The sequence below is a fragment of the Meles meles genome, chromosome 17, assembly GCF_922984935.1.
Source record: "Meles meles chromosome 17, mMelMel3.1 paternal haplotype, whole genome shotgun sequence".
Classification (NCBI taxonomy): Eukaryota; Metazoa; Chordata; class Mammalia; order Carnivora; family Mustelidae; genus Meles; species Meles meles.
Window position 1 is genome coordinate 55910119 of NC_060082.1, and position 14314 is coordinate 55924432.

The 14314-nt window shown below is 51.9% G+C and overlaps 1 protein-coding gene across 1 annotated transcript; it reads left to right on the top strand.

Annotated features, from left to right (window-relative positions):
* The first annotated feature begins 458 nt into the window (after nt 1–458).
* Nucleotides 459–12923, top strand: BATF3 (basic leucine zipper ATF-like transcription factor 3). The gene is made up of 3 exons (XM_045982121.1): nt 459–747; nt 3641–3745; nt 12451–12923. The coding sequence occupies exons 1-3, from the start codon at nt 670–672 to the stop codon at nt 12634–12636; spliced, it is 369 nt and encodes a 122-aa protein (XP_045838077.1). The 5' UTR covers nt 459–669; the 3' UTR covers nt 12637–12923.
* The last annotated feature ends 1391 nt before the right edge of the window (nt 12924–14314 follow it).

Here is a 14314-nt window from a genome sequence, read left to right on the forward strand (position 1 = left end):
GAAGGAGAATGGAGCCTGGGCGACCGATCGCCCCAAAGAAAGTCGCGAAAAACTGACCCCTGCGCTAGGGAAAGGCGGGGCCCCGGGCGCGCAGGAAAATGCCGAGATGGGGCCTGGAAACACCTCCCTTCTCGTCCAAGCCACCCACTTGTGTTTCTCAGCCTGAGTTCCCCGAGAGCGTTCGAAGGACCCCAAAGGCTGCGCTGCGTCTCCCTGACCCCTCGGGCCCCAGCGTCCCTTCTCGTGAGTGGGGCTTCGCGTTCCCTCCCGGGTTCCGGAGCCGCCACGTGACTTCCACGAAGCGCAGGGGCCCAGCGGAAAGCCGCGACAGGGGTGGGATTTGGGACCCCGAGATGCGGCGAAAGGGCGGGGAGAGGAGGAAACGGGGCGGGAGTGAGAGGAGGGCGGGCAGACTCGGAACGCGCAAGCCGGCGGGCCGGGGCCAGGGGAGGGGAAACCCGGGCAGCGCGGCGGCCGCAGGCGCCGGGAGAGCGGGAAGCCCGAGGGGGCGGGGCGGAGGGCGGCGGCCGGCAGGTGCGGGGGCGCGAGGATGCGGGTGACCCGAGAGTGCCGGTAGGCAGCGCCCCGCGTGCGAGGCGCGGCGGGCCGCGCGGCCGCTCCTCCGCGAGGCTGCGCGGCGGGGCGGGCCGGGCCGGAGGAGCGCCCGGCATGTCGCAAGTGCTCCCGGCGGCCGGCAGCGTCCTGCAGAGGAGCGCCGCGGCGCTCGGGAACCAGCCACAGCCGCAGGTAGTGGACTAGGGACTCAGGGAGGCCCGCGGGCATGCGGGGATGGGAGCGCCGAGGGGCACGAGGAGGTGGGTCTGGGGCTCCGGGGTGGTGAACGCTGAGTGTTGGGGTGAAGAGCGCTGCGGGAGTCAGAGACCTGCAGGAGTCGGGGCGCGGGTCAGGAATCCCGCGGGCGTTTCTGCCCGGTGGTCCCCAGCTCACGCACAGTGCCCGCCGCCTCCGGAACGGTGACCCGGCTCCTGCGCCCCGGGAAGCGGAGAGGCCGCAGGGCGCAGACGCCCGGGCAGAGTCCACGCTTCCCCGCACGTGGGATCCGCGCTGTCCCGGTGTCGCCATCCTTGAGCTGGCGCCCGCTGCCACCCCACCCCCGGCGCGCGTGGCCCTTCGCAGGCGCCAGGGTGCGCAGAGGGGAAATTCGGCCCGAAGGGGCAGCTCGTGTCCAGGCACTCCCAACATCTACCCTCGGAATGGGGAACTCGCGACCCATCAGCCTAAGAGTGCGGGGTGGGGGCCCCGCCGTGGGAGAACTCCAGTCCCGCTGCTGGTGGAACCCCCTCCGCCCGCGTTCAGCCCTCTGTGCTGTCCTTGGCAACATGTACAACTGCCTACTTAGGAACAGATAAAGTTGCCCGCGGGGATGGCAATCAGAGAACTTCCCACTCGGTTGCTCTGGAGGGACTCTTCATCGTTATGCACCCCCCACCCCTTCCCAATTCGATGCCTGGCACATAGTGTCATCAGGTGACGCTAGAGAGTCACACATTTCTGAGTTTGGACCTCGGTTTAACCACACACAGGTTGAGTGGCCTTGAGCATTTTGCTTAACTTCTTTGAGCCTCAATTTCCCCACCTGTAGAATGAATATAGTAATAACCTCTCGAAATTTTTATGACTAAGATATGGTTAATAATTTATAAGTATCTTAACACTTCGCTCCCCTCTTTCTGTTTTGATTGAGTGTTACTGCTGGGTTCTCAGCTGTGACCATATGGATAGGTGATTACATCCAGGTTAGAGTGTCTTGCTCCCAGAGGACAGGATGCAGGTTGCTTCCTTGGGTCCCATGACTTTTTAATTGTGAACAAAAAGGCATGATTTGGAGACAAGCACTACGGGAGACTCGAAAAATGGCAACCTCCACAGGTTACTGTAATAGTAGTAACCTATTACTATATAATAGTAGCCTCCTAAGGTTATTAAGGGCATATCATGTGCTGGGAGCTTTAGGTTAAAATCTCATTTTATCCGTATGCTAGTCCCAAGCATTAGGCTGTTGGAATGACTTATGCAGTGATTACCGATGGGTTATTCTGGGCATGCATCTTCAGTGCCTAAAACAGTGCCTGGCACATGGCAGGTACTCAATTAATACTTGCTGAGAGAATGAATGACTCACACTTAGGATAAATGAGAAAACTGAACATTCAGAGAATTTAAGCCATTTCCCCCAAGCTGTATTGACAGTAAGAGACAAAACCAGTGGCTATATATTTCTAGCTAGAGTTCTGTCCTGTAAACCACATTTTGCCCCTGTGGTGTCCTGGTTATGTTAACCAAGACTTCTTTGCCTCTGAAAAGCTACATTTTAACACCTTGTGCCTATTCCCTTAAGCACTACTTCCAGACCATATCCATTTGTTATATTATTTATAATATGTTATCTGTCTCCTTCTATAGGCTAATATTCTTCTGTATACTGAAAATTCTTTACTCACCAGAGTTTGGGGAGAAGTGTCTCTCATATTTGGAATACAAGACCAGATGAAATAACTGAAATTATCTTGTATTATCAATATTTGCTCTCCATTAATGTTAGTAATTGAGTAGCTTTCCTGTGTTTGTATCCCTCTAACCTCTTGGCTTTTAAACTGTTTAAAGGTAGCGTACCGCTTCCCCGCCCCTTTGGTACCTTCTCACAGGGCTCCAGAAAGCGAATACTCTCTACTTCTCCATGTTTTTTCTGTAACTGAAATGTTTTTTATCTTGGTAGGTACATTTTTTTTTTTTTTATCCTGCCTGTTTCAGGATAACTCTTGAAGGATTCAACTAGGTTTGGTTAAATCTCATATAGAGCTGAGAGCTTTCAAGACTCATCAGGAGTTTGCTTTCTGATTCACTCTGACCTGTGAAAATGTCCATCGAGCATTGTTCAAATGAGATGTCTGAGATCATTTGGTGTGTTGGCAGAATTGTGTGGTTGCAATTAGCTATCAGTGTAAAATGTGCTTGCAGTATCAAAAGTACCTGTTTGTGTGTGGTGGGACTCTGCCACAGAGCGAGTTCCAGATAGCACATGCCTTCTGCCTTCCCTGTTCTCAGATGCACGTTGACACCACACCTCTTCCAGGCACACACCCTGTGGGGTAGAGGTTTATGAACGTTGGTTTGGAGTCCAACAGACCTGAGTTCCACTTCCCATTTACCCACGTCTAGCTGTGATACCTGGAGCAAGTTCCTTACCCCCTCTGAGTCCCACCCCCCACCCCCACCCCCCGCAACCCGAGTTTTTCTTTTTTTTTTTCCCACAGTTTAAATTTTTTTTTTTTTTCAGCGTAACAGTATTCATTGTTTTTGCACAACACCCAGTGCTCCATGCAATATGTGCCCTCCCTATTACCCACCACCTGGTTCCCCCATCAACCCGAGTTTCTTATCCTCATCTTTTAAATGGCAGTCTCACCATACATTTCTCAGGGGGGTCATGGGAATGAGCAGCTAAACTCAGCCAGGGCACAAGGCTGAACAAGGGGCTAGTGCTGTCCCATCCATGTAGCAACAAGCATTGTCAGGACTACAAATAAAATGGTGAAGCGATGCTGAGGAAAGGGACAGGGCAGAGGAAGGCAAAGCAAGGCGCCCCGACAGCACACCTAACCACACATTTTCCCCCCAGAGCCCAGACGATGATGACCGGAAGGTGCGAAGGAGAGAAAAAAACCGAGTTGCTGCTCAGAGAAGTCGGAAGAAGCAGACCCAGAAGGCTGACAAACTCCACGAGGTGAGCCTGTGGTTGGGGCAGAGCCACATTAGGGCCACGGAAAGGAGCTGTGGTGGTGGCCCCAAGGTCATGTCCTGGTCACCACCAATTTGGACACGTACGCCTCATGTCACTGCATCCTTCCAGCCCAGTTTTCCGATCCTTCACGGACATCTTTATCCCTCATCCGCTGGTGGTTCCTCTCTCAAGTTCCTTTCGTTATAAATCAGAATAAAACGAAACAAAACCTCCTCTCCATCCCAATTCCTTTTCAAGCCCCATTTATTTTCTTTCCTTCCTGCCCTCCCTGCTCCTCCCAGAGAGACCTGCTGTCTCCATACGCTCAGTGCCATTTATTTCCCAGTCCTCTGTGCTGGCGTTTCTGCCGCCCCGCCCCACCCAGCATGCACGCACGCACGCACACGCACGCATGCACGTGACCGTACGCAGGCCACGTGCGCGTGCGCACACACATCCTTTCTGCAGAAGCTGCTCCCGCGGGGACCCGTAGTGCCTGGGCACTACCTGATCCGGGGACTTCTTTCTAGACTCAACGACTGTGACCTTGCTGACTTTGCTGATCTTGCTGACCTTGCTGAACATTTCACACCATTGACCCTCCCCCGTTCCTGAGACCTTCTTTCAAAGTCTTCAGCTTCTAAAAGACTGCATTTCCCACTGGACCTTCCCAACCACCTTTCTTCTCCGTTTCTTTGCTACCTTCTCTTCTTCTGTCAGTTCTCTTAAGTTTTGGTGTTGACTAGGCTTTCGGACTCTGCTCCTTTTCCTTACCCCCGTGAAGATACGATCTTTTCATTTGTTCTCGCAGCATTAGCTCCCCACTTTGACTGCTCCAGGCAAGACCTCAGTTCGAGGCCCCCCGACCCCATACTTCCAATGTCTGCTTAGATGCCCTCAGATGGGTGGGCTGCAGGCTGCTTGGATGCAACACGGTCCTGATATGTGTGTTTACCCCGAGACACTCATCTCCTCCTGTCTTCAAGTGAAGTTAATGGAGCTCACCAGTTTTCTCATCATCCACGTCAGGAACCTGGGGTTTACCCTAAACTTTCCCATTTTCCTCTACCCTTATGCATAATCCCACATAATCTCACAGACAAAACATGGGAAGTGCCCCATATCAGGCACTGGCCTCAAAGGTATCCAACTGTCTGTGCAAAGAACTGATGATGGTTCTGAACGCTCATCTTTAGACAAGGTTGGTGTAAATCACTAAGGATTTTAATTTAGCCCTTCCCTGCCTGCTGTCTTGTCACAGCTGGTCTTAGCAAGAGGGGTCTGGGGGCATTGACAACATAGCAGATACATTATGAGGGGAAAAACAATCTGAAAAGCCTTTCACAGTGGATTGAGAACAGGTTTAGGATGTACATACTCCAGGAGGAGGCGACCAATGATAGAAATTCACAGTGGGCATAAATTACTAATATCAGACTCTTTCCTGGAAGCAGGAAGGCTGGGCCCTAAAAGGAGATAGGGTCAGAAGAGATCCTTCCCAGCCTGAATTGGTCCTGTAAACTTCTTACAGAGGAGTTGGAGTGTCCTTTGTCTCCTTTCTTCCTTCCCCCTTGGGTTTGAAGCAGTCCTGGTCCTAGCCTCATGTTACCAGATTACCCCAGAGGGCACTTGCGGCCCACTTAGGGCATGGCCTTGCGTTCAGACTCTGTGTGCCAGCCGGACAGCCAGGGCCCTCCCTTCCCCTCAAGAAGCTTCTCGTCCAAGCCAGGTGCATTAATATAAGGAAACACTAGGGGACACTCAATTGTAAGTCCCAAGTGATGATGTGTGTGGTGGTGGCTAAATGACGATAAGACCTTCCACAGAGCAAGAGAGGGTAGATTCATTCCACAAATATTTGTTAGCACTACCATGGACAAGGCCTTGATGCTAGGTCACAAAGAGAGGAATAAGATCTCCTTCCTGTTTTTGAAAGCATAGGAGTTTCCAAGGAAAGTATATTCATTTCTTATGGACTTTGTAATAAATTACGACAAATTTGGTGGCTTAAAACAACACAGATGTATTATCTTACAATTGTGGAAGTCAGGCATCTGGAATGGGTCTCAACGGGGCTAACATCAAGGTGTCAAGAGAGCTGTATTCTTTCCAGGGGCTCCGGAGAAGAATCCATTTCCCTGCCTTTTCTGGCTTCTAGAAGCTTCTGTGTTCCCTGGCTTGTGGTCCCCTTCCATCTTCAAAGCCAGCACTGGCTAGTTAAGTCTTTTTCATGCTGCATTACTCTGACACATCTCCTCTGACTCTTGACTTTTTCTTTCACTAAGACCCTTATGATTACATTGGATCCACGTGCAGAATCCAGGATAATCTCCCCACGTTCAGATTCTTAATCACATCTGCAAGGTCGTCTTCTTCTTCTTCTTCTTCTTCTTCTTCTTCTTCTTCTTCTTCTTCTTCTTCTTCTCCTTCTTCTTCTTCTTCTTTTTTAACCACATACGGTAACATATTCACAGGTTCCAGAGGTTGGATGTAGATATCTTTGGGACATCTTTGGGAGGCCCTTATTCAGCCTAACTCAGAAGGTAGCATAAATCCTACAAGGTCAAAGAAGACGGTTTCGCTCAGTATCTGTCATTGTTGGATTTGATACCCAAATGAGCCAGGTGCCTGGGAAAGTTAGGTTGGTACATTTACTCCTGCCTGATCCCTCTTAGAACCATAGGGGGGTGTCCCCCTTCTGTAGGGTTCCTAACTTCTTCTGCGGTCTATATACCATCTCACGTGACCAGATATGGCAGGTGCTGTTTTGGGAAATGGGGCTACTTGATCGGAAACCCATCCCCTCCATGGGCAAAAACTCCCTTCTCTGCCTCTGTGGAGCAGGAAGAGTAGATCCTGCTGACCCACCCCTGGCAGATCTCCTCGTCGAGGCCAGTCTTATTGAGAAACTCGGTGTCCAGGAGGCCAGGACAGTGGGTCCATCCATATATAGACCCCAAAGCTATAGCCCCCATCTTTACTGTCACTGGCTACATACTAGTGTTATTGGTCACAAGGGGCAGTGGGGGAGCAGGTGGCCGGCTCAGGACAATGGAACTACATCCCAGTCCTGCTGTAGAAGAGGAACGTCATCTCTGGGCCAAAGAGTAGCGCATGAATCATAGCTCTGCTGTTAATTCCTCGCCTCCTTCCAGGGAAGGCATCCCAGTTATGGGAATCTTTGTTCTTCAGGGCCAACATAGGGGAAAAAAAAAAAGTAAATATAGTAAAAAAAAAAAAAAAAAAGGAGTATTTTTTTAAACTTTGAAAAAAAGTCTGGATGTTGAGGGTGGGGTGTCTGGTTTAAAAATGTGGTGAAGAATTATTTTAGCTGCTCCAGGAAGTGAGTGGAGAGCAGAGCACCTAGCACACTGCTCTGGGTCATGGCAGAAAAGCCCATCAGGCCTTCTTGGGCTCCAAGCCCCATCAAGGATGGGGCACGTGGGAACCAGATACAATTCTCAGAAACCTCAACCATGGGATCAGTCCCTCTCTCTCAGAGACACTAAAGGGTCCAGAAAGCTGCCACCTGGTAGCCAGGGCCACCGCCAATCCCTGGGGAGCTTTGGCTGTGAGAAGGGCTGTGCTCAGTCCCATCCTGTGGGATGACATGGGTGCATCTCTCAGGGGAACTCAAGGTCTTCATTTGCCTTCCTTGAATACCACAAAGGGGGCCATCTGGAGCTTGTTTAGAATTCCCACCCTTCTCTCCTGCCCACCTCGTTCACTCACCTTGAGTCCCCCTTACCTCCAACACCCTGAGAAACCTCCTCCAGTCCCAGCTTCTAGAAGCTTCTGGGCCACCTCCCCCGGCTCCTAGTTCTCCATCTTAGGGGGACAGGAGGGACAGTCCGTCGGGGCCGGGCCTCCCTGGAGGGCAGGGCTGGGAGAGCCTGAGCAGGCCCTGCCAGAAGGAGGCTGGGGTCACTCTTCAGTCTGAGTTTTCCCCTCAGGGAGGTGGTTGCTGGAAGCCCGAGTGTGGTGCCGAGAAGCTGTTCCTAACGCGTGTGTGTCTGTACCTCAGCGCTTCACTGTGGCTTTTCGAATCATCCCGTCGAGGCGCTTACACCTCTCAGGGGGATTTCAGTCCCTGTTCATCTCTGAACGTTGGGCACACGCCTGAGTCCACGTCTGCAAATAAGGACGTGCGTGAACAGTCCAGCTCTACAGCAGGGAGCACTGTCTCTCAGAAGTGGGTCAGACTGGTTCGAGCCAGGCAGCCCAAGGTGTAAGACTGAGAAAGAACGTTGAGTCAGAAAAGGAAGGCAGTGATGCCATCCTCAGGAACCCCAAATGTCACCAACTGACAGATTTCTTGGGCAATTCGGTTGTGGTCTGTGTTGTCACGGCTCTTCAGCTGTTGCATGTTCTAAGAGAATGCTTCGAGTCGTCCCCCCCTTGGTTCAGAAACTGATGATGACACCGATTTGTACAGCCCTCCCTGATGACACAATTTGTCTGCTGGGAAGGTCAGGGTAGGGCTAGGGAATAGGCTTTATTGTAAAATCTTGAGCACTCACAGCTCTTCACTGCTGGTAACTACCACGGGGGAATTTGGGGCCAGGCACTGCCAAGTGAAAGCAGAATTACTTCCTTGCTCAAGGGCTGCAGTTGACCTTGAAGTCAGGTTCCAAGCCTGCACGACCTTGGAAAAGTCATTGTGGCTCTCAGTTTCACTTTCTTCGCTTGTGAAATGGGGTCTGTGTCCTTCTGATGACTTTCCCACCCCTCACTTCCTTTCTGCCTTCACCATCTCCTCTGGCCCCAGGACCCACATTAGCTCATTTGCCAGTTTTTCATCCTGGACCCTGGATACCCCCAGACAGCCCCTTGTTCCCCAGTCAACCTCCCTTAGGTGCCCAGACCAGGGTTTCTTGAATTCGGCACAGTTGACATTTGGGGCCAGCTAATTCCTTGTTTGGGGGGCTCTGTGCACTGTAAGATTTTTCTTATGTTTGTCAAGTCAGGTACCTTCTTCTCGGTGTGAAGTGGGTCTTACTCCCCTTTCACCCCCATTTCCTCTCACCTCCTCTCCACTCGCCCCAGCTCCTCCTTCTATTATTTTATTTTATTTTTTAAAAAGATTTTTATTTATGTATTTGACAGAGAGAGATCACAAGTAGGCAGGCAGGCAGAGAGAGAGGGAGAAGTAGGCTCCCTGCCAAGCAGAGAGTCTGATGCGGGACTCGATCCCAGGACCCTGAGATCATGACCTGAGCCGAAGGCAGAGGCTTAACCCACTGAGCCACCCAGGTGCCCCTCCTCCTTTTATTTTATTTTATTTTATTTATTTTTTTTTAAAAGATTTTATTTACTTATTTGACAGACAAGTAGGCAGAGAAGCAGGCAGAGACAGAGAGAGGAGGAAGCAGGCTCCCCGTTGTGCAGAGAGCCCGATGCGGGGCTTGATCCCAGGACCCTGGGATTGGGACCCGAGCTGAAGGCAGAGGCTTTAACCCACTGAGCCACCCAGGCGCCCCCCTCCTTTTATTTTTGTTGTTTGATCTCATCAGAAGATCTTGACTTCTTCTCTCCTTTTTATTCCCTCGGCTCCATGAAAGTCCCTTAGCAGGTTGATGAGTAAAAGTCAAATCCCAGAAGAGAAAGTCCCCACAGAGAAGGCAAATGGGGGACCTGATAGGCTGGGGTTGGGGGGAAGCAGTGTTACTTCAGGAAGACATTAGGCAGCGTGGCCCCTCCTGGCTTCCAGAGATAAGGCTCAGGAGCTCGCGACATCCTGCCCCAAAACTCAACAAGCAAACAAGCTAATACAGAAATGGAATATTCTGCCACAGCAAGAGACTTTCCTGTTTTTGGGAATCTAGTTAAAATGTTTGCTCGTTGGAACCATTCACATCTATTCTCCATTTTACTGGGAGGTGAGGAGCATATCTAGTTTGTGTGTGTGTGTGTGTGTGTGTCTAGTTGTGTGTGTGTGTATGTGCGTGTGTGCATTGTGTGCGTACACACGCTCCACAGAGCTGTAGCCGTCGTCCAGCGGCTGCAGGCAGCCTTCCCGCGATGACAGCCTTCCCGTCCACCGCCTCCCCTGATCCATGGAGGGCTTGTTGCCGCATTGTAGATGGAACTCGGGCTCCAGGACTAGAGCTTCTGAGAGGCCCGAGGAAAGCGTGAGGAGTGGGACTGGCAGCAGGGCTGAAGGGGGCCCATGGGCTAATGAAGCCCGCCTGACCTGGGACAGCCTGCGGGGTGGGGGGTGGTGTGCTGCCTGCCGCCTTGGAGCATATTCCAGACCGCCCTGAGGGCCTGCCTGGGGAAGGCTCAGACAGGCCTCTGCGGCGCAGCCCCTCTGGTGCCTAGAGGTGGGGAGGGAAGGAAGCCAGTGCGAGAGGGAGGCCGAGGAGTCGCTGGGCGGTGGCCCATCAGGCGCAGCTACAGGAGAGGGTAGCAGAGGCTCCCACGTGCTATACATTCCTTTTCTTTTTAAGTTTTTATTTATTTATTGGACAGATGGAGATCACAGAGAAGCAGATACATTTCTTTTTTTTTTTTTTAGATTTTATTTATTTATTTGACAGATGGAGATCATAGAGAAGCAGGCAGAGAGAGAGGAGGAAGCAGGCTCCCTGCCAAGCAGAGAGCCCGATACGGGGCTTGATCCCAGGACTCTGGGATCATGACCTGAGCCGAAGGCAGAGACTTTAACCCACTGAGCCACCCAGGCGCCCTGGTGTTATACATTTCTGATCTTTGGGAAGCAATCTTATTTAGTATAAGTAAGATTGAATGTGATAGGAGATTGACTAGAACACATAACGAGGGTTGTGGTTCCCTTAGGTGCTGTGATCAGGGAAGCCTTCCTGGAGGTGGTGGGCTTAAGCTGGGCTCACACAGAAATGGAGGAACGTACTCCAGTGGAAGAGAACAGCATTAGCAAAGGGCAGAGTTGAGAATTTGCATGTGCTTTAGGGACCTGTAAAAAGATCAAACTTTTTTAGTGATATTTTTGAAAATTTACTAGTAAGAGAAGAGATGTGGTGGATAATAATAAGGTTGGGTCCCCACGTCAGGAAAAGCATGGTAAACAGAATTGCAGCAAGATTTAAATGAGGTTGGGTGCCTGGGAGGCTCAGTCGTTAAGCCTCTGCTTTCAGCTCAGGTCATGATCTCAGGGTCCTGGGATCGAGCCCTGCATCGGGCTCTCTGCTCAGCAGGGAGCCTGCTTCCTCCTCCCACCCCCCCACCCCCCGGCCTGCTTCTGCCTCTCTGCCTACTTGTGATTTCTGTGTATCAAATAGATAAAATCTTTTTTAAAAAAAGATTTAAATAAGTCTCTCAGCTTCAAGATGATTTCTCTTGGTATGCCCTACGGCTCTGCCATTGGCCAAGTACTGTAGAACTTACCAGTGACTCGGAGGAAGAGAAGGAAGACCTAATTATCAAGTCAATGGACAGCTTATAGCTGTGTAGTGTCACGAACCGAACCGTGAGCTGACCGGTTACAATTCAGAAAGACTTTGCTAGGCTGGAAGGCGCCCAAGTGACCGCAGTGAAAGTCAGAAGAAGTGGATGTAGAGCCCACCCTTAATCTTCAGAACATCAGTCATCATCCAAATATAGACAGAAGCAGCAGAGGCAGACGGAGCTTGCACTTCTCTGCAAGCTCAGGGAGAGTCCCCGGGTGAGGTGGCGGCAGGCCACCCCCGTCCATCTCCCTGTGCATGGTCAAGCCATCCCCAGAATCACTTTGGGAATGACTCTTTGCCAGATAGATCCTGGCAGGTGAGAGTGTGTGTTGGGATGACCCCCAGGAGGACAGAAGGACCAGAAGTCCTAAAACCCAAGGAGCTCAGGAGACCTGAGACAGTTGAGCTTAGAGAATACCCAAGGGGAAGTGGTATGGGGCTGTCTCCTAATATTACAAGAACTGCGATGTTGAAAAAGTATTGAATTTACTCTGTGTGGTTCCATAAGGTGGAACCAAGCCCAATGGATGGGTTTGAAGGAGCGAGAGATTTTGTATCAGTGCAAAGAGGAGCTTTCTAATAGAGCAGCTCCGGTGCTCGCTTCGGCAGCACATATTCTAATAGAGCAGCTCCGAAAAGGCAGGGACTGTCCTGAAGAAAAGAGTGCCCAGCCCAAGTTGGATGTCTGGTTTCTACATTGGGTGGGTCGGGCTGAGGGGCATCTATGAGCACCCCCCAGGTGTAAGCCTCTGCAAACTCCACTATGTTGGAAACTTTCACAGGTGAGAGTTAGGGGCGGAGCCAAGGCAAGGGATACTTTCATTCATTTACTCATGCGGTCAGCAAAGGTGTATTATGTTTCAGGCACCGTTCCAGGAGCTGGGCCCACAGCGGTGACCCCAACAGAGATCGTCACAGAGCTGCTCAGCAGTTGGGGGAGGGGAGGCAGGCTGCACAGGGGCACAAGGGAACCTTTAGGAGTGACGGGAACATTCTCTTGATGCACGATGACTTACCAACGCTCACTGCGCGAGACCCATAAAGCAGGTGTATTCTATTTGATGTAAATCATATGTCAATCAGGCCGGCTCAAAAAGCACAGCCTGCCCTCTTGCCTCTTGGACCTTTCATCCTGGTGGGAGGAGAGAAACAGGAAGCAAACCAAAAGGAGCGGTGAAGGGGGCACCGCTGGGGCGGAGGAGCTCTCCCGGGGAGGAGGCGGGCTCCCAGGAGGGAATGGGGCTGCAGCCACCACCTCGCCCACCCCGTGTCTCTGTGCAGGAGTACGAGTGCTTGGAGCAGGAGAACGCTGTGCTGCGGCGAGAGATCGGGAAGCTGACAGACGAGCTAAAGCACCTGAGCGAGGCACTGAAGGAGCACGAGAAGATGTGCCCGCTGCTGCTGTGCCCCATGAACTTTGTGCCGGTGCCCCGGCCGGACCCTGTGGCTGGCTGCCTGCCCCGATGAAGCCCGAGGCTCGTCCTCCGCCGACGGAGGAGCCTTGGTCTTTTTCACACCTGGTGGGGGAAATGTTCCCTCCGTGTCTGTGTCCAGGGGGACCGGTGGCCAGGTCACCTCCTCGGAGCTCCTGGCCGTGTCCTCAGCACACAGCTTCCGCAGGACGCTCTTAAGGGCGCCTCTCGGAGCCCTGAGTGGATCCGGGCCGGGAGGCCACCCTCAGGAGTCCCCTCAGTCCACTTTGGCAGCTAGTAGTTTCCATGTTGTGCAGAATTATTTCTTCTAGAATTTGGAGAATAAAGGTGGTTATGATCTCTCCTTCAGCCAAGTTCTTGGAATTTAGAAAGACAGGATGTTTCCTAGTCCTGGAGAGGTAATCGCCTTCTGTCTCCTCAGGCTGTTTTGTGGTTCCTGGGTCTCGCTTTCCCCTCCTGGTCATTGTCCCCCTGGTCATAACTGGGCTTGATGCAGGAGGCACCTTTGGGGAACTGCAGAGCAAAGGCCGATGGGACTTCTTGCCACCCCAGCTGGGTCGCGAAAGGGTAGTCATGCTGGGCAGGACTTGGGCTTGTCTTCTGGTTTGGGTGGCCCTCTGTCTCTGTCAACAGCCCCGCCCATGCTGGGTTCTCATGGGAAATGTTCTCTTCCGGGCTGGTTTTCCTGTCTCTTCTGTGCACTCTTGGGCCACCTCCCCATTCCGAAAGTAGGCATTGGATCAGAGGACAATTTGACTTTATGTTGGTACGAATCACAACAGAATGGGGAGATCTGTCCCCTAGTTGAAAAAAACAAATATTTTGGCAGATGAGGAGAGCAATTTCCTTTCAAAAGTCCCGTCTAACTATTATTTCAGGAAAAGCAGAACCAAGACAAGTCGAAGGTAGCCCCAGAGAGAAAAGCAAAATGGCAGAGGACTCCCCCATCCTCTTCCAATTCTCTTTTTCCCTGGACCAAGGGAGCTATGGAGGGCAGAGCCATACCATCCTAAAGGGCACAAGAAATGGGAACAGAAGGGAAAACATTTGCTGTAAATGTAGATGTTAAAAAGAAGAAAGTAAGAAAAGAGAGAACCCAGACCATCCCAGGGGTGACCAGCTTGCTGACTTCATACAAGTATACATATTGGCTACTTGTCGAGGGCCTCCTTTTTCCTGGGCAAGTGTCTCCTGCCCCCCCAGGCCTTTCATGTGAGGGTCTCTTGTAACTCACACCAGCTGCAGGCTGCAAGGTTTCCCTGGTCAGAGGCATGGAATCTGCCATTAGAGACCCAGGCTGCAGAACTGGGCCAAAACTTCCCGGATGCAGCTGTTAAGGGGAGTGGTGGCATTTCTTTGTAAGAGACATTTTATAAATCATAATCATCCGGCCTGATTCGTGCACTTTTGCAGACAAGGGGCTCTGAGGCAGTCGGGGAAAGGCCTTGCCCAAGGTCTCCCGAGAGCAAGGAGCAGAACCAGGTTGGAACCCCAGAGGGTCTGACATGACTCCTGGTCCACCTCAGAGCCAAGAACATCAAGCTGAAGCCATGTCACAGGAAGTGACTCAGGGCAGGACCTGGGGTCTATACGTGGCATGACCTGTCAGGACCTCACAAGGCTGGCCAGGACCACCACAGTGCTGGTGACCAGCCCATTCGTGAGCAGTAGACTCAGAACCAGGGTCCCAGAGCCACCGTGGCTGTGAGTAT

Bases quoted from the DNA above. Each gene is read 5' to 3' on its own strand.
- BATF3 (XM_045982121.1), top strand. From the start codon at position 670: ATGTCGCAAGTGCTCCCGGCGGCCGGCAGCGTCCTGCAGAGGAGCGCC. The intron at 748-3,640 runs GTAGTGGACTAG...TTTTCCCCCCAG, and splicing joins GGAACCAGCCACAGCCGCAG to AGCCCAGACGATGATGACCG. The intron at 3,746-12,450 runs GTGAGCCTGTGG...GTCTCTGTGCAG, and splicing joins AGGCTGACAAACTCCACGAG to GAGTACGAGTGCTTGGAGCA.